Genomic DNA, 25,798 nt, shown 5'->3' on the forward strand with positions numbered 1-25,798 from the left:
GATGGGAGGGAATAAGCGGGTGCTGTCATGGGCTCCGAGAAACACCGTTAACGGTGAGTAACTATGACTTTCTCGGTCTCCCATGACAGCACTACGGAGAGAATTGCAGAGACTAAGCTTAGGGAGGGACCACCGCCACAAGAACCCTTCGTCCGAAGGTTAAGTCAGACACAGAGGCTAGATTTAATCTATAGTGCCTAAAAAAGGTTGGTGGTGATGACCAGGTGGCCGCCTTACAGATTTGCTCTATCGATACCTCTGACCTCTCAGCCCATGAGGTAGCTACTGCTCTTGTGGAATGCGCTTTTATACCATCCGGGATTGTATTCCCCGAGGATGAATATGCCAAGGCTATCGCCTCCTTTATCCACCTTGCCAAAGTACCCTTGGATGCCCGGAATCCTTTTCTGGGACCCTGAAAACAGACAAACAAAGAGCCTTCCTTCCTATACTCCCTGGTGGAATCTAAGTATTGGACTAGGCATCTTTTAACGTCTAGATTATGGAAGTTCTGCTCTTTCTCATTTTTTGGGTTTGGGCAAAAGGATGGCAGGGATACTTCTTGTGACCTATGGAATTTTGATACCACTTTTGGCAAATAGGCCGGGTCGGGTCTAAGAGTGACTCTATCATCCAATATTTTAGTGAAAGGTGGATTAGAGGAAAGGGCTTGAATGTCACTCATTCTGCGCGCAGATGTTAATGCTACTAAGAGAATGGTTTTAAGTGATAATGTTTTTATGGGAATCGTTTCTATAGGTTCGAATGGAGGACCTGTTAATGCTGAAAGGACTAAATTTAGGTCCCATGAGGGTATCTTTTAAGTAATTAAGGGTTTCGATCTTGTAACTGCCTTAATAAACCTTATTACCCATGGGTTGGCCGCAATGTTTTGATTATAGAGGGCTCCTAGAGCTGCTATCTGTACCTTAAGAGTACTGACCGCCAACCCCTGCTCCAGACCTTTTTGTAGGAACTCAAGGATTTTAGGAATTGAAGGCCCGTCTTGGACCTTTACCTTGGAGACAGATAGGAATTTCCTCCATTTTTTCCCATATATTTTAGTAGAGATAGGCTTTCTACTTTTTAATAGCGTAGCCACTACGTTGTCTGAGAAACCCCTTTCTCTTAATAGTCCCCGTTCAAAAACCAGGCTGTCAAATGGAGGTTCGGCTCCTGTGGGTGGAAGATTGGTCCTTGATGTAGAAGGTCTGGTATATTCGGTAGGACCCATGGGTCTGAGACCGATAGCATCCTCAGCCAGGAGAACCACGTTCTTTTTGGCCAGAACGGGGCTATAAGGATCATTTTTGTTTTGTCTTCTCTGACTTTCCGAATGACTTCCGGAATCAGAATGGTTGGAGGAAAGGCATAAGTCAATTTTTGAGTCCATGGAATCAAAAAGGCATCTAGAGCCTGTGGATTCCCTTCCGGGTTCAGTGAGCAGAATTTGTTTACCTTTTTGTTGTTGGAATTGGCGAATAAGTCTATTGTTGGTGTCCCCCACATTTCTGTGATCTGGTTGTAGATGGATTGGTTTAGGGACCACTCGCCTTGTTTCAACTGAGTTCGACTCAAGTAATCTGCCCTTTCGTTGTTTGAACCCTGAATGTGTAGCGCCGAGAGGGATAGTAAGTTTTCTTCCGCCAGCTTGATAATTTTGGCTGAAGAACTTACCAGTGAACGAGACCTTGTTCCCCCCCTGGTGATTTATATACGCTACAGTCACTTTGTTGTCCGAAAAAATTCGGACATGATGTCCCTGAATGTCGGCTAGAAAAAATAGAAGAGCATGATGTACCGCCCAAAGTTCTTTTTGGTTTGAGGATGCTGATAGTTCTTGAACTGACCAATTTCCCTGAGCCACTTTGTCCCCCATGTGGGCCCCCCACCCTCTGGGACTCGCATCGGTTGTTATTACCCGAGAAATATTTGGCACCCAAGGGACTCCCTTTGACAGGTTTTGGTCCTTTCCCCACCAAAGAAGGGAATGAATAACTGATGAATTTAGGATGACCCAGCTTTCCAAATTGTTTTTTAGTAACAACTGCCATTCTAGTATGTGCCACTGAAGTTCCCTTGCGTGAAATTGTGCGAAGGGTATCGCTGGTAGGCATGAGGATAGAGAGCCTAGAAGCGACATTGCTCTCCTTAGGGTCATGGAGGGATTGTGTAACGTTCGTGCTATCATGGTTAATATGTTGTCTTTTTTGGGACCTGGGAGTCGGCATTCTTGGACCCGGGAGTCTAATGTCAGTCCTAGGAACTCCTGTACTTGACAGGGTTCCATCCTTGATTTTTTTACATTTATGAGCCACCCCAAGTCCGCCAGGATGGTCATTACTTGGTCTCTCTTTTCCCTGCAACTTTGCGCTGAGTTGCTTGCGATAAGAAAGTCGTCCAGGTAAGGGACTATTAATATATCTTGTTCCCTTACGTGGGCCATCATTTCCGCTATTATTTTCGTAAATATACGTGGAGCTATTGAAATCCCGAACGGGAGAGCCCTGTATTGAAAAAACCTTATTTGTCCCTTTATGGAGACTGCCATCCTGAGAAATTTCTGAGATTGATCGTGGATGGGCACATGGTAGTATGCGTCGGTTAGGTCTATTACAACCATGTAGCAGTTAGGAAAAAGGATTTTTATAGTGGACCTTATTGTTTCCATTTTGAATTTGTAATTTACCACGTATCTGTTTAAGTTTTTTAGATTTATAATGGTCCGAAAGGACCCGTCGGGTTTCGGTACTAAAAATAGAGGGGAGAAAAAACCTTCCCCTATTTCCTGAGGGGAGATTTCCCGAATCACCGATTTTTGCAGTAGGGAAATAATTTCTTTCTCTAATGCTGCTTGTTCTGCTGCCGAAGATCTTGACTTTGCCAACTGATGCGAGGGAGAGGTACTGCCCTTTTATCTGTAGGTTTCCTGTCCCTGAAGGGCGATCCCCTCTCTGTAGTGCTGTCATGGGAGACCGAGAAAAGTCAGCTGTGAGTTCACCAGGAGAAATTTCTCACGGTGAACTGTCGTGAACTCACTGCTGCACTTTGAGACTTCTTCTCATTGTGCTAGAGGTGATCACCGTAGTTCAGGAGCCCGCTCACTGCAGATCATTCTTCCATGCTTATGAGCATGAATGGTCGCATGATGCCACCGTTCATGCTGAAGAGCACATGTCACACAGATGGCTTACGGTGTGGGACACTATGGATTTCAGCCATCCCTCACCCATCCATCCCTCATTCAGCCATCCTTCCAACCCACGCAGCCTCAGTGACCGTTGATAACGTTGATGACGTCACCGCTAGTCGCTGATGGTGCACACACAGCAGCTCATTCACCAGTGGTTCTCAGCCTGGATGGTCGCATCTTGGCACCGTCCAGGATGAAAGCTGTTTATCCCCAGACAGAACGACGGATAGGTGAGGGATATTGTTGTTTTTATTTTTGCTATATTACAGGAGATAAGGACTTCGGCGGAATTAGGCATTAGGCGAGTATAACTGTTTGCTATTTTTAAATAAAAAAGTAAATGTATGTTTTGTTTTTATTTCAAATAAAATACTTTATTCTGGCTTTGTCTTTATTTACCATACAACTATTGGATTAGTAATGGATAGGTGTCCGTGGGCTTGATGTCACTGGACAATACAAAGGTGACATCAACCCCACATATATGAACCGCACTTGCCACCGCTACAGGGCAAGTGGGAAGAGCCGAAGAAAGCACCAGAATTGGCGCATCTAATAGTTGCGCCTTTTCTGGGCGGCTGCAGGTTGCTATTTTTAGACTTGGAGTGTGTGTGTGTGTTTGTGTGTGTGTAGAAGGAGTATCCATGGCAACTTACCAGCCGGAGAATACCAGCCCCCAGCTGTTTTAATTCAATTAATTTTAAAAGATAGAGTGATGACCCATCTATTCTTGATAACCAGCCATGCTACCACGGACAGCTGAGAGTTGCAGTCCCCAGCTGTCAGTTTTGTCTGGCTGGTTATTAAAAATACAGGAGAACCCACAACAGGTTTTTTTTTATTTATTTAGCGCACAGGCTGACAAATACTCCCATCAGCCGCCGCCTGCTCTCGCTGTTATTAGCGGCAGCAAGCGTAGGCTGATGGAAGCAGTAGTCCCATTAGCCAATGCCAGTGACCGGAGGTAAACCTTTTACTTCCAATCACAGCTGTGGGCTCACGCTGTTAATGACCACATGGCAACCGCAGCTGTCTGACTGGTGGTAACCAGTAGATGTTCGGAATGGATGCTGAACTTTACTGTTTGGGTTCACCCATCTGTAGTAAAAATGGACACATGGTTGACACACTGATGGTAAAATCGGACACACAGATGACATTCTGATGGTAAAAACGGACACACTGATAGAAAACACTGATGATATCGGTACAGATGTTTCACATGTGTTTTTATACAGATGTGTAAAGGAGGCCTGAAGGAGAGAAGGAGGTCAGAGGGCTCGGCGTTTCCTCAATATGAAGCAGTGAGAGGACTAAGCAGTTTTCCTGGCAACAGCTAAGACAGCATCATTTTCAGATGTGGTCTCCTTCAGATGAGGTTTCTAGCTTGCGTGAATTCCGTATACTTGAACTTCTCTGCATTGATGGAGCGTGACCAACATTAACGATAACACAGCGGCAGTGACAAACAGCGAATGACTGGGAAACTCTAGAGGCGCTCGCCTCCTGTACCTCTTTCACTTATATCATGGCCTTATGATATTCCCTCTGTATTTTCAGCACCACAGATCTGTCTCTACGCTCAGCATAGGAGACTTAGCCACATAAAATGCACTCACCATAACAATGGGACGTCCAAAGTCCAGAAGCCAATTCTGCAGGGTGAAATAGAACCACAGGTCCAGGTGAAAGCGGTTATTTCTTGAATCATCATTGGAGTGAACTGCACCAAATCTGAGAAACCATCGAAAATACGGTTTATTAAATGAATGTGGCATATAGCTACTCAATCAATGAACACTGCTCCACACACCTCCAGTCCAAAATGACTGCTCCAACCAACCAGAGGCGATCTGTGCACCCTCGGCATGGCCCAGCAGATCAGCGCACCTTCCCACTTACCTGTTTCCCATCTGTCCCTGCCATCCTGAAACTTGATTGACAGCCTTGTCTTGACAAACCCCAAAGAAATTCAGAGACTGATGGAAAACAAGTAGGTGAGATGGTGCACTAAACTGTTCAGCTACACCAAGCGCATGCGCTTGGTTTGAACAGTCGTTTTCTACAGGCAGATATGTTTTAAAGAGACTGTCAGCACAGAGTGACTGTTCAAACCAAGTACAGGCGGTTAGTGCTTCGCGGTGGGGGCAAAACATTTATATACACCTTTCCACATACTTGGGTTCCCTCAATCTCCATCTCGCCCTCTTTTTTAATTGACAGCTCTGGCTCCAAAAAACCAGAGGAGTGAGGATATATATAGTAGATGGAAACCAAAGAGGTGGGAAGGTATGATTGCTACGCCATGACGAACCAAGCTCCAGTGCTTGGTTTGAACAGTCATTTTGTACTGTCTGAATGCCTTTAAGTAGAACAAATTAGGAACATTTTACGATTATAACCATCCAGTCCACTGCACCTTTTTTTAGTATGTAGCTACATAAATACATGCTCTGGTCGTCCATCTGCTATGTACACTATGTACGGTAAAAGCTGTCATAAAAGAATGACAGCAGATAGAAAAAGCAAGTCAATTGCAAACTTGCTTATTTTCATGCTGTTTAACTATCTGTACCAACTTTATAGCAGGAGAATGCCTAAGCAATTAAGGGGATGTTCAGTAGTAAACAACCCTTTTAAAGCTTTGACCTAGACAATTCAGTGTGTCAGTTTTAACTAAACTGCTAATAAAAGGCTTTGGTTTCTCTTTTTACATCCTACATAATGCTTGGGTCATGATGCAGGTTATTCTGAATGACGGCATTCTGCATCCCTGACATTTGGTTTTTTTTTTCACTTCTATGTAAACACTGCCAATAAAAACAAAAAATGCTACAGCATAAGCCAATTTCATTAACAGTATGACAACCCTTAAGGTTGTGTGCACACGTTGCTGTTTTTTTGCGTTTTTTCCCCATAAAAATGCTATAAAACCGCAAAAAAAAAGCATACAATAAGCATCCCATCATTTAGAATGAATTCCGCAGTTTTTGTGCACATGATGCGGTTTTTTCCACGAAAAAAATGCATCGCGGTAAAAAACGCAGCATGTTCATTAATTTTGAGGTTTTTTTGCGGACTTCCCACTACAAGATGCATTGGGAAATGTCCGGTAAAAAACGCATCAAAAACGCGGCAAAACGCATGCAGATTTCTTGCAGAAAATTTCAGGTTTTTCTCAGGAATTTTCTGCGAGAAATCCTGAACGTGTGCACATAGCCTATTCTGGCCATAAGCTTGCGAATGCTAAAAACCAGTGCGCCTGCCTTTGCTCCAGTGCTGCCTTTCTGCTGCTGCTCTTATGACTATTTACAAGCTGCAGTGATCCATCACAACCACATCACCTGTGACTGCTGTGAATGAACGGACTCACCGGCTTGTGCAGTCTACATAAACAGGACCAATGAGCCCACTGATTGACTACGGTTCTCATGTGCGCTGCTGCCAGGAGCAAGGGGAGCAGCAGCAGCAGAGGCAGCGCAGGAGTAACACTGATTGTATTATGTGTAGCTATCACAAGCCTATGGGCAGAAGGAAGCAGAAAACAGAAATTCCCTGTAACACCACGGCCACATCACATCCGCCGGCCCTACCGAACAACACTAATGCCACAAGTCACTGCAGGGACCCCCTGGCCGGACAGCTCCACACCGGCCCTACCGAACATCACATCTGCCACAAGTCACTGCAGGGACCTCCTGGCCGGACAGCTGCACACCGGCCCTACTGAACATCACATCTGCCACAAGTCACTGCAGGGACCCCCTGGCCGGACAGCTCCTCACCGGCCACACCGAACAACACATCTGCCGCAAGTCACTGCAGGGACCCCCTGGCCGGACAGCTCCTCACCGGCCACACCGAACAACACATCTGCCGCAAGTCACTGCAGGGACCCCCTGGCCGGACAGCTCCTCACCGGCCACACCGAACAACACATCTGCCGCAAGTCACTGCAGGGACCCCCTGGCCGGACAGCTGCACACCGGCCCTACCGAACATCACATCTGCCACAAGTCACTGCAGGGACCCCCTGGCCGGACAGCTCCACACCGGCCCTACCGAACATCACATCTGCCACAAGTCACTGCAGGGACCCCCTGGCCGGACAGCTGCACACCGGCCCTACCGAACATCACATCTGCCACAAGTCACTGCAGGGACCCCCTGGCCGGACAGCTCCACACCGGCCCTACCGAACATCACATCTGCCACAAGTCACTGCAGGGACCCCCTGGCCGGACAGCTCCTCACCGGCCACACCGAACAACACATCTGCCGCAAGTCACTGCAGGGACCCCCTAGCCGGACAGCTCCTCACCGGCCCTACCGAACATCACATCTGCCACAAGTCACTGCAGGGACCTCCTGGCCGGACAGCTCCTCACCGGCCCTGCCGAACATCACATCTGCCACAAGTCACTGCAGGGACCCCCTGGCCGGACAGCTGCACACCGGCCCTGCCGAACATCACATCTGCCACAAGTCACTGCAGGGACCCCCTGGCCGGACAGCTCCTCACCGGCCCTGCCGAACATCACATCTGCCACAAGTCACTGCAGGGACCTCCTGGCCGGACAGCTCCTCACCGGCCCTGCCGAACATCACATCTGCCACAAGTCACTGCAGGGACCCCCTGGCCGGACAGCTCCACACCGGCCCTACCGAACATCACATCTGCCACAAGTCACTGCAGGGACCCCCTGGCCGGACAGCTCCTCACCGGCCACACCGAACAACACATCTGCCGCAAGTCACTGCAGGGACCCCCTAGCCGGACAGCTCCTCACCGGCCCTACCGAACATCACATCTGCCGCAAGTCACTGCAGGGACCTCCTGGCCGTACAGCTCCTCACCGGCCCTGCCGAACATCACATCTGCCACAAGTCACTGCAGGGACCCCCTGGCCGGACAGCTGCACACCGGCCCTGCCGAACATCACATCTGCCACAAGTCACTGCAGGGACCCCCTGGCCGGACAGCTCCTCACCGGCCCTGCCGAACATCACATCTGCCACAAGTCACTGCAGGGACCTCCTGGCCGGACAGCTCCTCACAGGCCCTGCCAAACATCACATCTGCCACAAGTCACTGCAGGGACCTCCTGGCCGGACAGCTCCTCACCGGCCCTGCCGAACATCACGTCTGCCACAAGTCACTGCAGGGACCCCCTGGCCGGACAGCTGCACACCGGCCCTGCCGAACATCACATCTGCCACAAGTCACTGCAGGGACCTCCTGGCCGGACAGCTCCTCACCGGCCCTGCCGAACATCACATCTGCCACAAGTCACTGCAGGGACCCCCTGGCCGGACAGCTGCACACCGGCCCTGCCGAACATCACATCTGCCACAAGTCACTGCAGGGACCCCCTGGCCGGACAGCTGCACACCGGCCCTGCCGAACATCACATCTGCCACAAGTCACTGCAGGGACCTCCTGGCCGGACAGCTCCTCACCGGCCCTACCGAACAACACATCTGCCGCAAGTCACTGCAGGGACCCCCTGGCCGGACAGCTCCACACCAGCCCTACCGAACATCACATCTGCCACAAGTCACTGCAGGGACCCCCTGGCCGGACAGCTGCACACCGGCCCTACTGAACAACACATCTGCCACAAGTCACTGCAGGGACCTCCTGGCCGGACAGCTCCACACCGGCCCTACTGAACAACACATCTGCCACAAGTCACTGCAGGGACCTCCTGGCCGGACAGCTGCACACCGGCCCTACCGAACATCACATCTGCCACAAGTCACTGCAGGGACCCCCTGGCCGGACAGCTGCACACCGGCCCTACCGAACATCACATCTGCCACAAGTCACTGCAGGGACCCCCTGGCCGGACAGCTGCACACCGGCCCTGCTGAACATCACATCTGCCACAAGTCACTGCAGGGACCCCCTGGCCGGACAGCTCCACACCGGCCCTACCGAACATCACATCTGCCATAAGTCACTGCAGGGACCCCCTGGCCGGACAGCTGCACACCGGCCCTACCGAACATCACATCTGCCACAAGTCACTGCAGGGACCCCCTGGCCGGACAGCTCCACACCGGCCCTACCGAACATCACATCTGCCACAAGTCACTGCAGGGACCCCCTGGCCGGACAGCTGCACACCGGCCCTACCGAACATCACATCTGCCACAAGTCACTGCAGGGACCTCCTGGCCGGACAGCTCTTCACCGGCCCCACCGACGAACACATCTGCCGCAAGTCACTGCAGGGACCCCCTGGCCGGACAGCTCCACACCAGCCCTACCGAACAACACATCTGCCACAAGTCACTGCAGGGACCTCCTGGCCGGACAGCTCCTCACAGGCCCTGCCAAACATCACATCTGCCACAAGTCACTGCAGGGACCTCCTGGCCGGACAGCTCCTCACCGGCCCTGCCGAACATCACGTCTGCCACAAGTCACTGCAGGGACCCCCTGGCCGGACAGCTCCCTACCGGCCCTGCCGAACATCACATCTGCCACAAGTCACTGCAGGGACCCCCTGGCCGGACAGCTGCACACCGGCCCTGCCGAACATCACATCTGCCACAAGTCACTGCAGGGACCCCCTGGCCGGACAGCTGCACACCGGCCCTGCCGAACATCACATCTGCCACAAGTCACTGCAGGGACCTCCTGGCCGGACAGCTCCTCACCGGCCCTACCGAACAACACATCTGCCGCAAGTCACTGCAGGGACCCCCTGGCCGGACAGCTCCACACCAGCCCTACCGAACATCACATCTGCCACAAGTCACTGCAGGGACCCCCTGGCCGGACAGCTGCACACCGGCCCTACTGAACAACACATCTGCCACAAGTCACTGCAGGGACCTCCTGGCCGGACAGCTGCACACCGGCCCTACTGAACAACACATCTGCCACAAGTCACTGCAGGGACCTCCTGGCCGGACAGCTCCACACCGGCCCTACTGAACAACACATCTGCCACAAGTCACTGCAGGGACCTCCTGGCCGGACAGCTGCACACCGGCCCTACTGAACAACACATCTGCCACAAGTCACTGCAGGGACCTCCTGGCCGGACAGCTGCACACCGGCCCTACCGAACATCACATCTGCCACAAGTCACTGCAGGGACCCCCTGGCCGGACAGCTGCACACCGGCCCTACCGAACATCACATCTGCCACAAGTCACTGCAGGGACCCCCTGGCCGGACAGCTGCACACCGGCCCTGCTGAACATCACATCTGCCACAAGTCACTGCAGGGACCCCCTGGCCGGACAGCTCCACACCGGCCCTACCGAACATCACATCTGCCATAAGTCACTGCAGGGACCCCCTGGCCGGACAGCTGCACACCGGCCCTACCGAACATCACATCTGCCACAAGTCACTGCAGGGACCCCCTGGCCGGACAGCTCCACACCGGCCCTACCGAACATCACATCTGCCACAAGTCACTGCAGGGACCCCCTGGCCGGACAGCTGCACACCGGCCCTACCGAACATCACATCTGCCACAAGTCACTGCAGGGACCTCCTGGCCGGACAGCTCCTCACCGGCCCCACCGACGAACACATCTGCCGCAAGTCACTGCAGGGACCCCCTGGCCGGACAGCTCCACACCGGCAGCGCTTTGGATCTTTACCAGCACATTACACTCATTCATAGTTACAATAGAGTGAAGGCACACAAGGCTCGCTATGACTGCAGGGCTTGCTGTCAGCACTACCCAGCACCCCGGAGGCACATGCAGGGTACCACCTTCTACTATACCCATTCTGATGACTCTGATCTTGTAGGAGCTGGTTTGATTGAACACAGCTTTGCAGGGGGCAATGGGCAGATCAGCCTGGTATTTATGGGTGGCCACTTCATCACCCATACATGTAGGGGGTAGCAGAGAGGGGCATGGCGGAGTGAGGGCTGGAAAAGATGGGGATCGCAGAGATGGGGGACGGCAGAGATGAGGGACGGCAGGGATAGGGATGACGGGGGACAGCAGAGATGGGGATGATGGGGGGCGGCAGAGATGGGGATGGCACAGATGGGGGACGGCAGAGATGGGGATGATGGGGGGCGGCAGAGATGGGGATGATGGGGGGCGGCAAAGCGCGGCCATGAGAATGGGCAAAAGTTGTGCAACTGTTCTGTTCCATAGAAAATAAATTCCTAAAATGTAGACAACTTCTCCATGTAGGAAGCAGGCCTGTCCCGTAGGTGCCATCCGGTAATAGTGGCCGTATAGGCCGAGCATTCTGCATGCCCGCCACTGCCGTACACCGAGGGCACGCACAGCAGTCTGCGGGAGCACCGCGCCCAGCCTCCATCAGTCACACCGCCGGTACCTGGCCGGGGATCCCGGAGGCGGCTGCTGTCGCCGGCGCATGGCGCTCTGCATCCCGGAGCTGCGCGGGTCTCCGTGTGTGATCAGCGACTGACCGGGCAGAGCTACGAGACTCAGAGAAGCAGCCAATCGGAAGGATAAAGGGGGCGTGACCAGGCAGGGGCGGGGCGATATCTAGAACTAATCATGTGACAAGGGGACAGGTTACCCTGGTTACGGGAAGGCGCGTGTCAGTGCACCCTCGCAGGTGATTACGGTAATGTCAGAGCCTATAACATGGCGCCCGGGGCACGACGGAGGCAGAGCTCTTCGGTTGTGGTGCCCCCTGTGCCCGCCCCGTGTCCTGTGAACACCCCCTTCTCAGGTTTCAATGTTTGTACCCGGAACTCAAGTGACGTGCGCGTGTGTTTTCTGCAGGACAGAGCGGAAGTGAGCACTCGCGGACTTCCTGTTGCTGCCCCGGGATGGCCCTGGAGGGGCTGTCAGTCTATGTGTATAAGGCGGCGGCTGAGGGTCGTGTGCTGACTCTGGCGGCTCTGCTGCTCAACCGGACGGAAGCGGAGGTCCGGAGCCTGCTCAGCTCGGTCACCCAGCATGGCGGGCAGCGCTCCACGCCGCTCATCATCGCTGCCCGCAACGGGCACAGCAAGGTGGTGCGGCTGCTGCTGGAGCACTACGGGGTGGACACCCAGCAGACGGGCACCGTGCGCTTCGACGGGTGAGGATGGCACTGAGGGGGGTACGGAGCGGGCACCTGGCGGAGCACGGCCCCCACAGATAGGCCGGAGGTGTCCGGGTGCATGGCTACATGGGGATGTTCACACACAGCGTTTCTGCAGAGCGGTTGGAATCCGGGCAGATGTCTCTGTTTCTAGTAGCAGATGTTATGCTCAGTTGGCAGATTGCTGAGCTGTCGGGGAATGTCGGTAGGATCAGGCCGTCTGTCCGGCTGCTGATCCTGGGCGGTCGCTTCTGCCTGTGGCCCCCCGGCACACTGCAATCTGTCCGACTGATGAAGGTCACTGTAGGACCGAAACGTCGTCATTATTTTCAGATTGGCAGCACACAATGATTACCTGCTTACAGCACAGCAACCTGAGTGCCAAGATTTCTCCAATATTTATATGGGCATGTGGTCATAGGAAGCTGAGCAGTGTGATATCTGCGATCCGATGTCTTATTCCAGAGAAATCCACGGTTTTCTTACATGTAAGTGACGTCTTCCAGGCTCTGGGGAGGACGCTGCCTCCAGAGATCGTACATGAAGGGGAGTGAGTTACACGAGAACTGAACTTTGTTTTTCTTACAAACACATTTGCTGCAGCTCTCACAGCTCTGCTGTATTACAGCACTGTCTGCCTGTGAGCTGGAAGCTGCCGATGTGTCCGGTATAGTCACACAGCTCTGCAGAGAGCGGCCATCACACTGGTAACCTTTCTTTCAGTTATAATAAATAGTGATGAGCGAATATACTCGTTACTCAAGATTTCTCGAGCACGCTCAGGGGTCATCTGAGTATTTTTTTTTTTTTTTTTCTTTTTTTTTTTTTTTTTTAGTGCTCGGAGTTTTAGATTTTCTTGCCACAGCTGAATGATTTACATCTGTTAGCCAGCATAAGTACATGTGGGGATTCCCTAGCAACCAGGCAACCCCCACATGTACTTATGCTGGCTAACAGATGTAAATCATTCAGCTGCGGCAAGAAAATCTAAAACTCTGAGCACTAAAAAAAAAAAAAATACTCGGAGGACACCCAATTGTGCTCGAGAAATCTTGAGTAACGAGTATATTCGCTCATCACTAATAATAAACTCTTGGAGCAGGTTCTCATGGAGATCTACTTCTGGCCCATAGATCCAAACAGCTAATTTGCATACTAAAATATGGATTTCTCTTGAATAAGACATCGAATCACAGATATCAATGTGTCATTTCATTCAGCTTCCTGTGACCTACATATACCCATTAATCTGGCCTAGGAGAGTTGATCTTACTGAATCTATTCAGGTCAAGAAAATGCAAGGGAGCAGTGCACTATCTGAATAACATTAGAGAAGTCTCCTTGATTTTTTTTTTTACCCTACCCCCCCCCCCCAAAAAAAAAAAAAGAAAGAACTAAAAAAGTGCATTAAGAATTCTACATGTCAACTAGCTCTTAATTATCGAAACTGAAGGAATGTCCACACTAATATGCAGAAGGGAAAATGACTGCTCCAAAGGGAAGTCATGGTCCCCACATAGAAATCTGTTTGTGTGGTTACAGTCCCATGTGTTTCTCCAGAATTTGGCTTCATCACAGGTAGTCTGATGGCAACCAAACATGGTGCATGGATTGGTGCTGGCGTACACCTGTAATTACACAGGAAAAGGGTTACGGATGAAACCTGAAATAGATGCTAATTACTGAAAGAGCAACGAGTGTCAGGGTCCCGACCACCTCCACACACAATCACAAAAGTAGATAAGCATAGCCATGCCATGTATTACCTGTGAACCGCTCATAACTATGAAAGGATTGATTCCCGCCTGATGTGTATAGGATGCTACTCTCAGAAGTAGCGACAGCCGATATTAGCGCAGATGGTCAGTAGTAGGCTTCATCATGGCAAACGTACAGGGTTTGTAGTAATCTGGTTGGAGTATGCCAGCAGTGTAGAGCAGGGAGGGTTTTCATCCACGTGGTCCAAAGAGCGGCAGAACATATGTATGAGGGTATGTGCACATGTTGCGGTTTCCATTGCAGATTTTGTGCGGATTTCACCTGCGGTTTTACACCTGTGGATTCCTATTATGGAGCAGGTGTAAAACGCTGCGGAATCCGCACAAAGAATTGAGATGCTGCGGGGGAAAAAAAACGCTTTTCTACGTGGAATTTTCCGCAGCATGTGCACTGCGGATTTGGTTTTCATTGTACTGTACAACGCATGGAAAACTGCTGCGAATCCGCAGCCAAATCCACAATGTGTGCACATACCCTGAGAGTTGGCGGAAAAATGCTACCTATATGTAGGATAGGTGCCAAATGGCTGAAACACCGAGCTCCCTGTGATCGCTAGCCCGTGGGAGATAGAGAGAGAGAGAGAGATATATATATATATATATAATGTATGTGTTTTTTTTTGGGGGGGGGGGGTTTCTGTATAACTACAGCAGGGAAATGATTGAAAACTGCGACGCTGGAAAAAAAAAGAAAGAAGACTTAATCAATTTAAACTTCCTCTCTCCATCGGTCTTATAGACTTTGAATTATGTCAGGGGGCTTGGGACCCCCAGTGATCAGATGTTTACCAGTTAATGTGTGGTTATGCAAGAATTTCTTTTTTTTTTCCCCCATTGGTGGGAAATCCACTTAAGGGGAGCCGGTTAGGTCCTATAAGTAGTGAAAGATGCTGATTTGTCACTTCAGTGGTGGTTGCTTTTTTCTCTTTGGTTTTTTTTACAGCAGTTTCTGATTAATTGCATAATAATTTGTGCATGACACCAGCCAGTAGTCTGCTGGGAGAAAAGGAGTCCAGTGTACTGGTAGCAATGGCTCCTCCACCCTCGAGTCACTGACGTATTACTGAACATTGGGGGGAACCTGTCAGTCACACTGTAGCCGTGTTCTGTGGTGGGATCATTGTTCCTCTCTAGACATCTCTGTATCTCTCGTTGATTGCATTAGTGCACACTATATTTTAGAGTGAGTAAGCCTCTTGTAATGTGGTTTTCCTATTTAATTGCCCTTTATAATTACACCGATTGCTCTCGAGGTATGTGACACACAGGAGGCTGTAGCACATACCTCCTGCCTGAGTGCACACACCCTGGTGTTCAATGGTGACGAGCACAGGCTGTGGTCTATACTTTGTATTAAATCCGTACCCCACTCTGCCTGCTTGCTCAGCCATGAACGGGTTTGAGTGATCGATGGGGGTCTCAAGACCTGGACTCAACAATGATCTCATTGCAATTAAATAGGAAAAACCTTACAATGATTTATTTACTAGGTAAGAAAAAATGTCTCCTTTTGTATCGCATTAAACAATGCTGTTGAGCTGGATATTGTACTTTTCAAGTTGCTGTGAAGTTGTGGCCTGAGTGTTCTGGTTATTCCTATTTCCTTACTTGTATAGTAAGGGAATCATCAAATTTGGGATGCAGGATAGTAGTATTGTGCCTCTTGAAGCATCTTGGTCACGTCCAGGAAGAATTAACTCTAGCAGTATGTGGTATTAATGTACTATGCCACTGAGCACTTATGCTATGAGGTGCTCGCCTTATAGAGGCCGTGACATCTGTCCACCATGAGGACTCATTGCAAAAATAAACAAAAGAACAAAACCTATACTGCCCTGTGGTTGTCTGCCTAAAGGTACCTTCACACATAACGATTTCATTAACGATATCGTTGCTTTTTGTGATGTAGCAACGATATCGTTAACAAAATCGTTATGCGTGACAGCGACCAACGATCAGACTCCTGCTGGGAGATCGTTGGTCGCTGGGGAATGATCAGGACCATTTTTTGGTCGCTGATCACCCGCTGTCATCGCTGGATCTGTGATCCAGCGATGTGTTCACTGGTAACCAGGGTAAATATCGGGTTACTAAGCGCAGGACCGCGCTTAGTAACCCAATATTTACCCTGGTTACCATTGTAAAAGTTAAAGAAAAACAAAACACTACATACTCACATTCCGATGTGTCACGTCCCCCGGCGTCAGCTTCCCGCACTGACTGTGTCAGCGCCGGCCGTAAAGCAGAGCACAGCTGTGACGTCACCGCTCTGCTTTACGGCGGGCGCTTACACAGTGCAGGGAAACTGACGCCGGGGGACGTGACAGACATTGGAATGTAAGTATGTAGTGTTTTGTTTTTTTTTTTAACTTTTACAATGGTAGCCAGGGTAAATATCGGGTTACTAAGCGCGACCCTGCACTTAGTAACCCGATGTTTACCCTGGTTACCCGGGGACTTCGGCATCGTTGAAGACAGTTTCAACGATGCCGAAGTCTTTCCCCGGATCGTTGGTCGCTGGAGAGAGCTGTCTGTGTGACAGCTCCCCAGCGACCACACAACGACTTACCAACGATCACGGCCAGGTCGTATCGCTAGTCATGATCGTTGGTAAATCCACCTTAGTGTAACGGTACCTTAAGATGGTGCAGTCTGATACACTGTTCTATAAAGATAAATGATAGACACTTATCAGTCTGACCTGAGGCCTCTGTCTGGTGATTGAAGGACTATGGGAACATTAGCTTTTAAGTCAAGATTCTTCCCTTTTTTTTTTTTTTTTGTGTGATTGTTTTGCTAAATGCAGTCACAAAGCTAGTTAGGGAGTTCGTCTGCTGTCCAGCTGCTTTAGGTGGATGGTTACTCATTGCTATTTCTTCTTTTTCCTCTAGGTATGTCATTGATGGAGCTACTGCCCTTTGGTGTGCAGCCGGTGCCGGACATTACGAGGTGGTGAAGTTGCTAGTCGGTCATGGAGCCAATGTTAACCATACAACTGTAACCAATTCTACTCCACTAAGGGCTGCCTGCTTTGACGGAAGACTTGACATTGTCCAATTCCTTGTGGAAAATAATGCAAACATTAGCATTGCTAACAAGTATGACAACACGTGCCTAATGATCGCTGCTTATAAGGGCCATACTGACGTAGTGCGATACCTCCTGGAGCAGCTTGCCGATCCAAACTCCAGGGCTCATTGTGGAGCTACGGCTTTGCACTTTGCGGCTGAAGCTGGACACTTAGATATTGTCCGTGAACTGGTTAAATGGAAGGCTGCAATGGTTGTTAATGGTCACGGCATGACGCCATTAAAAGTGGCAGCTGAGAGCTGCAAAGCAGAGGTGGTGGAACTGCTTCTCGCTCACTCTGATGTTGATATTCACAGTAGGGTGGAAGCGTTAGAGTTGTTAGGTGCCTCCTTTGCCAATGACAGGGAAAATTACAATATTACCAAGACTTATCAGTACTTGTACCTGGCAATGCTGGAACGTTTCCGAGATCCCGACAACATACTGCACAAAGAAGTCCTTCCCCCAATTGCAGCCTATGATATGAGAACTGAATGTAGCACACCGCGAGAGTTGGATGGTATTCGCCATGATACGGATGCATTACACATGGAGGGCTTAATTGTACGAGAGCGGATTCTCGGATCTGATAATATTGATGTGTCCCATCCAATTATATACCGGGGTGCTGTGTACGCAGATAACATGGAGTTTGACCAGTGCATTAAGCTTTGGTTACATGCACTGCAGCTACGTCAGAAGGGAAACCGAAACACGCACAAAGACTTATTGAGGTTTGCTCAGGTATTCTCACAAATGATTCATCTGAATGAGCCGGTTAAAGCACACGATGTGGAGAACGTGTTGCGATGTAGCGTTTTGGAGATAGAGCGTGGTATGACGCGAGTTCAGAATCCACAAGAACCTGATGCTCATTCTACACTGGAAAATCATGAATGCAATCTGTACACTTTTCTCTACCTCGTTTGCATCTCCACCAAGACTCGGTGCTCAGAAGAGGAGCAATCGCGCATCAATAAACAGATCTATCGGCTGGTGCACCTGGACCCCCGCACCCGGGAAGGATGCAGCCTGTTGCATTCATCCGTTGACTCTGGCACCCCCGTCGATGACTTCCACACTAATGATGTTTGCAGCTTTCCCAGTGCCCCTGTAGCCAAATTGCTTATAGACTGTGGTGCAAATGTCAATGCTACAGACAATGTAGGCAACACCCCTCTTCATCTTATTGTCCAATACAACCGTCCCATAAGTGACTTTTTGACGTTGCACTCCATTATTATCAGCTTGGTGGAGGCTGGTGCTCATACAGATATGACTAACAAGGAAAAGAAGACGCCGTTGGACAGGAGCACTACAGGTGTGTCCGAGATCCTCCTAAAAACGCAGATGAAGCTGAGCCTAAAGTGCCTGGCTGCCCGGGCTGTGCGGCTCCACAACATAAAGTACCAGAACCAGATCCCCCGAACACTTGAAGAGTTTGTAGAATTTCACTAAATGCCTGCATAGTCTAAGCCCACACATGTGCATGCCAATACCTCCGGGGTGGGAGGTGGACATCATTTCTTGACTTTTCATTTGCCTAATCTGGCAGATCAAGGGTCTGATCCAATGCCAAGTCCTTTTTCTTTTAGTGTATTTGTTGGTCTTCCAGCTTTGTGCAGAACATTTTGGACAGACCTGCCATAAGGCAGGGAACTGCTATCCTTACTATTGAGTAGACATCAGTGACGCCCAAAAATAAGGTGCTTTAATTTAGAGTATAGAGGTCCTGCCGGGACAGGACATCTCATGGGGAACCATAACCCCGCTGTCTTTTTAATTCCATGAAATTAGGCTTTGCACAATTTTACGTTTAATGAACAGAGTGACTTGATATTTTCATGAACCAAGCAGCAGCTTTTTAGTTTTTGCTTTAAGAGATGTTAATGCCTTATGGGAGAAAAATGTGACTGACTCCGCGTCTCCTTGGGTCTTCACATCTTTTGCGACAGATTATGTGAGACTTTTGAGAAATGTGACGTCATTGAATGTGTGCCATTTACTAGTACTGGATGTAATCCAGTTAGCCATATGTATGAATATTTCTGCTGGCTTTTTATATGGTTGATGTCTGGATTCTCACCTTTTCTGTCTTAAATAAAATCTCAGGCTGGCTCCTAAATGCTTGTGTGTGATATTACTCATATCCTCCTTTAAATCAGTTTATATGAAGGCTTCAGGAATGGGCACAGGTTTTTCCACTGTGGGAAATCCTAAGCAAAAAACAAAATTGTATAAAGCCTGGCTGGTGGATCTCACATGCCCAAGTGCGTATGGCACTAGAATAAAGGGCTTCCATCCCCTCCAAATGATCAGAGCCGTACTGTTAGATGCAGCATCCAGGTCCTGGCACTGGTGGTCTCAAACGCCTCCTGCTGTGCGAAAGTTGTGCAAATTTTCCATTCCGTTTGTGCTATGGGCTTGGTCCAAATATAATAGGACTGGGCACTACTGTGCTGGGGACAGGGCACAGTATTGCTGTCTAGGAAGGAGCAAATACAATTAAGTGGAACAGCTTCCAAGTGTGTTCAGAAAGCATAAAATGTTTGCGTTGCCCACCTGTAAAATCACCTTCCCCACCAGTCTTTGTGCATCCTTTTTTTGCTGAGGATGTACATGTGACCTATGTCACTCATTGGTTGTTGTGGTCTGTCCTGGGAGTATCTGCCTGCTGTAGTCATGTTCATACGCTCAGAGCAGGGTATACAGAGACACACCGCTGCAGCCAGTGATTGTCTGCAGCAGTCGCACACCCTTCACTGTCAGAAAAAGAACAAAGTCCATTGGGTATGTGAGCGATGCTGGTTGAGGAAAGGCAGCCACTGCTGCTCTCAAAGGAATGAGAATATGGATTTTTATCAGATTTTTGCGAGGCTCACCAATGCATCACACCTACCCAGTGGCTTTTATCACATTGTGATTTCTTTTTAGCTCCTTTCAGTCCACTTCAAAATCTCATGAGATTAATCCTTCAGAAAACCCTGTGCTACTTTACTGTGTTTTATGTGATTAATCTGAAGAGATTAATCCGTTCAGCCAACTTCCCTCCTAAAAGAGATTTAAACTGGGATTTACTGCCCAGAGTGACCTGATTTGGTGAGTGCAATTTATAGGGAACCTGACCGCTTCCCCAGGACCCCAAACTATCACCATGTATTTGTTGGTATCGCTATACCCTTCGTAACAAGCACTTTTAATGGTATTATTAATTACTAGTGATGAGTGAATATACTCGTTACTTGAGATTTCTCGAGCACGCTCGGGTGTCCTCCGAGTATTTTTTTTAGTACTCGGAAATTTAGTATTTCTTGCCGCAGCTGAATGATTTACATCTGTTAGCCAGCATAACAGATGTAAATCATTCAGCTGCGGCAAGAAAAACTAAATCTCCGAGCACTAAAAAATACTCGGAGGACACCTGTGCGTGCTCGTGAATTCTCGAGTAACGAGTATATTCGCTCATCACTATCAATTACTGCAAATGCCCAAACAGTTTTCTGACTGCTAATGAGTGGGTGACTAGCCGTGGGGGTGGTGTTTTTCCCAAACTAGTCATCCCACTAATTTATCACGACACCGTGGTCATGACAAACCAACATTTGCAAGAGCAGCATCATCGCCAGCTCTTTGTAAATCTCTGATAACGCACCTTGGCTGCATCCGTGCACACTGGCAGTCAGCAGTGATGTAGGACACAGCCAGTTGCGAGATTTGCAGAGCCGCTGGTTGGCTGTGTCCTCCATCACCATTGTCTCACTTGACATGCGCAGTGCACAGTCAAAGCTTACGGTGCAGAGCTGGCGGTGATGCTGCTCTTGCAAGTCATGTTGGTCATGCCCACGGGAGTGTGATAACATGATTAGTGGGATGACTAGTCTAGGGACAACATCACCCCTCATGACTAATCACCCACTATTGCACGCTGTCCCTGCAGGTATAAATTTGGTTTATAAATATGAAAAAAGAACTGCGGCAGCACTCACCAGATTGCGTAGATCAAACCTTTATTGAAGGTAAAAAATCCATCATGACGTGTTCACGGACCTGTAGAAGCGCTGGTAGAGCGCAAAACAGCTGTTGTCTTCCCCTGCTCACTTCCACTATGTCCGCACTCCCCCGAGCCGTGAACACGTCATGATGGATTTTTTACCTTCAATAAAGGTTTGATCTACGCAATCTGGTGAGTGCTGCCGCAGTTCTTCTTTTTTCATATTTATACTGGATTGTTTGTTTTTTCGTATGCGAGCACCTCCAGTTACTGAAGCCCTACACCCACAAGTGACTGTGTTCTTACCAGTACGTTACATTCAGGCTGTGCAGCAATACTTTTTTTTTTCTCTTCATTGATTGGATAAATTTGGTTTATGGCATGTCAATAAGAGCTTGCTCAGGTATAGAGGAAGCAATGAACACACGGTGTCTGTTTGGGGGGCCTGGGGAAACTGTCAGGTTCCATTTTTAAAGAGATTTTTCTGCTATTAACCTTGTATCTTGGATGTTGCATTGATTCTGTTCTTTCCTTATGTGAAAGTATACTAGAACCATGTAGCCACTCACCTTTCGACCAAAACAAAATCCCAAGTTTCATTCAAGATTAAAAGGTCTCCAGTTTTAAAAAGGTAAAGTATTGTGCGGTGACTGGGTTCAGCTGAGCCTGTGGGGCGCTCTGGTGTCCTCTTCAGTGTGCACTAAATCTTCCTCTTTCTACAGGATGTTTTACTCACCAGAAACGTCAGCAGCCTCCTCACCAGCTACTGAAATATCCCGATGTATTGCAGGGAGAGTGCAAGTGCTAGGCTAGCCCTTAATGAGAAGCTACCATCAGAAAGACTTATTGTTTGAATCCTGTTTTGTGTGTTTAAACAAATCTTTAACTTTGTTTTTATCTTAATAATCTTGCTATTTTCACACTGTCCAAAGAGGCTCCTTTTTCTTTTTTTTTTTTTTTTCTTTTCTTTTTGGAAATTCACACGTGCATTAGCCACAATGAACAGACTCAATTCTTTATTGAAGCAGGTAATAAGCGTGTGCGAAGGTGATTGGAGGAAGGATGAGCAACGTCAGCTGAGATAACCTATTGTGAGTGGTGGATCCTATCTGTATCAGTCGCCGTTATCTTGTCTGTGATGAGGAGACTACTGTAAACCCTTGCTGGAAGGACACAAAGTAAAGCTGGCTATCCACATTACATGGCTGATAGCTGGATGATGCATTCTAGTGCCCGCCGTCTCAGCCAACACTCCCATAGATTGGAGCGCTTATTTGTTCGAGCTTTCCTGTGTTCTCTACGAGAGAGATGCTGGCTGACATGTCAGTTTATCTGAAATCAGACAAACCCAATCGAGATCCTTCCCTGACTAAAGGTACCGTTACACTAAACGACTTACCTGGATCACTACGTTGAGAAACACGTGATGGTGTCTCTGCGGTGTTGGATGTTTTGATCTCCCCGAGGTCATTCATCCTTATATTTATAGTCCTTTTACTAGGCACTGCTCCTAATAGCCAGTTTCCTACTCCACACTGATGAGGGGCAAATACCCCGAAACAGCTGTCTGTGGATGGATACCATGTTTTGGCATAGGTGGTTTTCCTTTTTGGATGCTGCCCTTCCCGTGGTTGTTCCTTCCCGGTGAAAGACCTGGCTATTTATTGCTTGCGTTGAGAAACACGTGATGGTGTCTCCGCGGCTTTTCTACATGCATTTGCATATTTCCCATAAGGGATGGGAGCAGTGTTCTGGATCACTGCGTTGAGAAACATGTGATGGTGTCTCCGCGGTGTTGGATGTTTTGATCTCCCCGAGGTCATTCATCCTTATGTTTATCATCGGGAGATGTGACTGCTCTACCCGACCACCGGCGAAACACTGACAGGAGGTAATCACTCCCGCAGTGTATCACTGAGCTGCCATGAGCGTTCACTGGAGTTTATCAGCTGATCAGCTCCGGTGCTCTCACAGCACCACTGCTTGAGAACTTTCCCACGCTGCAGTGGTGCCGTAAGGGAGATCACCGAAGCTGATCAGTTGGTGAACTCTCATGGCAGCTCAGTGCTATACACTACGGGAGTGATTACCTCCTGTCAGTGTATTGCCGGCTGTCTTCCAGAGCATTCACATCACACCTGTTGGTTTGATGTCACCTGACAATACAAAGGTGACATCAGCCCCACAAATATGAACTCCACTTGCCACCGCTACGGGGCAAGTGGGAAGAGCGAAGCTAAGCTCCAGATTTGATGCATCTTATAGATCCACCTTTTCTGGGGCGACTGAAAGCTGATGGTTTTAGTTTGGGAGGGGCCAATATCTATGGCCCCTTCCTAGGCTATTAATATCAGCTCACAGTTGTCTGCCTAGCCTTTGCTGGTTAGAGTTTATAGGGGGACCCTATGTCAATTTTTTTTTTTCTGGGATCCCCTATAACCTAGCCAATAAAGTTTAAGCAAACAGCTGTGAGCTTATATTAATAGCCTGGAAACATGTATGGCTATTGGCTCCTTCCCAGAATATTAACAGCCCTCAGCTGTTGGCTTTCCCTCTGCTGGTTATTAAAATTACATGGGAGCCCGCGCAATTTTTTTTTTTCCCTTTTGTTTTTCTTTAAAATTAACAGTTGCTGTTTGGTTGTAGCTTATGTATGTTCATTCTGTTAATGCTCCTACATAGGCTGGTGACAATGTGTGTTTACTTATCAGCTTAGTAATGAGTGTCTGGCTAATACCTCTTCATTACTAAGCCTGGGCTGGGTGTCAATGCCAGCTGCTGACACCAAGCCCCATTACCCTCATGCTACTGCATCAATATGAAAAATGTGTTGAACTAAAAAATTACATCACAAAACTTTTTTTTTTTTTTAATCTCTTTATTTAGCTCAAAACATTAATTGCTGTACAAAAACGCAGGTTTTGTCCTGCCAAGAGATGCAGAAATTTCTGCAAGCAAATACTCAGTGTGCGCATCTAGCCTAAGAGTCTACAAAAGCTCCCGTATGAAAACTGCAAGGTTATTTTAAAAACATATATACGGTATGTATAAAAAAAAAATAAAAAAAAAGACCTTTGACAGTCTTAGTGCAGGAATGAATGTGTCGCATGCATTTATGTCCTTTTACATCAACTAAGGAACTTTCCCCTCAGACTGTGGGGTCATCACAACAGAACCAGACCCTAATCAGAGGACAACAAAACATTCCTTATCTAAGAACTGGCCCAATATTTACAGTATGGACATAACTGTTTATCACTCATGGTAATTCTGCTTCATCACCTGTCTTTTCCATGTTTTTTTTTTCTGTGCTATGTTGTGTTGTGCATAAATATGTGATTCTTCAGAATTTCTTTTAGTCTATGCCTGATGAAGAGACCAGCGTAGTCTCGAAAGCTTGCAATTTATTACCATCTTTTCAGTTAGCCATTAAAAGGTATCACCCACTGAGGACTCTCAAATAAAAAAAAAGAATACATGTAACACAAAAATCTAATTTAACCCCTTTCTGCCATCCGACGTACTATCCCATCTATGTGCCCGTCTGACCATGGACGTCATAGTACGTCATGGGTGATCAGCCGCGCTCTCGGGGAGCGCGGCTGATCGCGGTCGGGTGTCAGATGATTCTCACAGACCACTCCTGGCACTCTAACCCCCGAAACACTGCAATCAAACATGATCGCAGCGTTCCGGAGCCAGCAGAGGGGCTGACAGCCCCTCTGCCTTTGGATCGGAGGCCCCACGGGGTCCCGATCGCTGCCATGGAGACCCGATGTGTCATGACGACATCCGGGTCTCCAGACCTGAAAGAATTCCTGTCATGCGCAGTGATGACCAGGAAGTCTCTCGGGTCAGTGTAATAAAAGCTGCAGCGCTGACACAGTGTAACATGAAGAATGAAATAAAAAAGTTTTAAATAATTGTAAAAAAAAATTTTTTTAAATAATTTTAAAAAATATTTATTTGATCACTAAATAAATGAATGAAAAAAAATCTAAATAATGAAAGTACACATATTTGGTATTTTATGTCAGTAACAATCTGACCTATAAAACTGTCCCACTAGTTAACCCCTTCAGTGAACCCCATAAAAAAGGCAAAAAAACAATGCTTTGTCATACCGCCGAACAAGAAGTGGAATAACACGTGATCAAAAAGACAGATATAAATAAACATGTTACCGCTGAAAGCGTCATCTAGTCACGCAAAAAATGAGCCTCCATACAGCATCATCAGCAAAAAATAAAAAAGTTAAGTTACAATTATTTTTTCTATAAAATAGTTTTTATTATATAAAAGCGCCAAAACATTTAAAAAAAATACCGTAAATGAGGCATTGCTGTAATCGTACTGACCCGAAGAATAAAACTGCTTTATCAATTTTACCACACGCGTAACGGTATAAAAAAAATTCATGGATTGCTGTTTTTTTGCTCATTCTGTCTCCCAAAAATCAGAATAAAAAGAGAAAAAATGTTGAAAATGTTACCAATAAAAACGTCAACTGGTCCCGCAAAAAACAAAACTTCACATGACTCTGCGGGCCAAAATATGAAAACATTATAGCTCTCAAAAGGTGGTGATGCAAAAACTATTTTTTCCAATAAAAAGCGTCTTTTTGTGTGTGACAGCTGGCAAACATGAAAACCCTCTATAAATAGTAAATCAAACCCCCCTTTATCACCCCCTTATTTAGGGAAAAATAAAAAAATGTGTTT

The 25,798-nt window shown here is 48.1% G+C and overlaps 2 protein-coding genes across 2 annotated transcripts in view; one reads left to right on the forward strand and one right to left on the reverse strand.

Annotated features, from left to right (window-relative positions):
• Window positions 1-11,865, reverse strand: part of CLN6 (CLN6 transmembrane ER protein) — a 48,416-nt gene extending 36,551 nt beyond the window's left edge. The window contains exons 1-2 of the mRNA XM_069766419.1: window positions 11,520-11,865; window positions 4,813-4,927 (exon numbers count right to left, since the gene is read on the reverse strand). Coding sequence (XP_069622520.1) covers window positions 4,813-4,927; window positions 11,520-11,572 — 168 coding nt within the window. The 5' untranslated portion in view covers window positions 11,573-11,865. The remainder of the gene's footprint in view (window positions 1-4,812; window positions 4,928-11,519) is intronic.
• Window positions 11,730-19,211, forward strand: FEM1B (fem-1 homolog B). The gene is made up of 2 exons (XM_069766418.1): window positions 11,730-12,236; window positions 16,909-19,211. Exons 1-2 carry the CDS (start codon window positions 11,983-11,985, stop codon window positions 18,542-18,544), a joined length of 1,890 nt encoding a protein of 629 aa, XP_069622519.1. The 5' UTR covers window positions 11,730-11,982; the 3' UTR covers window positions 18,545-19,211.
• Window positions 19,212-25,798: the final 6,587 nt, after the last annotated feature.

Source organism: Ranitomeya imitator, chromosome 4 (assembly GCF_032444005.1).
Source record: "Ranitomeya imitator isolate aRanImi1 chromosome 4, aRanImi1.pri, whole genome shotgun sequence".
NCBI lineage: Eukaryota > Metazoa > Chordata > Amphibia > Anura > Dendrobatidae > Ranitomeya > Ranitomeya imitator.

Excerpts from the sequence above, each read along its gene's own strand:
- FEM1B (XM_069766418.1), top strand. The coding sequence starts at position 11,983 with ATGGCCCTGGAGGGGCTGTCAGTCTATGTGTATAAGGCGGCGGCTGAG. Across the intron at positions 12,237-16,908 it reads GGCACCGTGCGCTTCGACGG|GTATGTCATTGATGGAGCTA; the intron begins GTGAGGATGGCA and ends TTTTTCCTCTAG.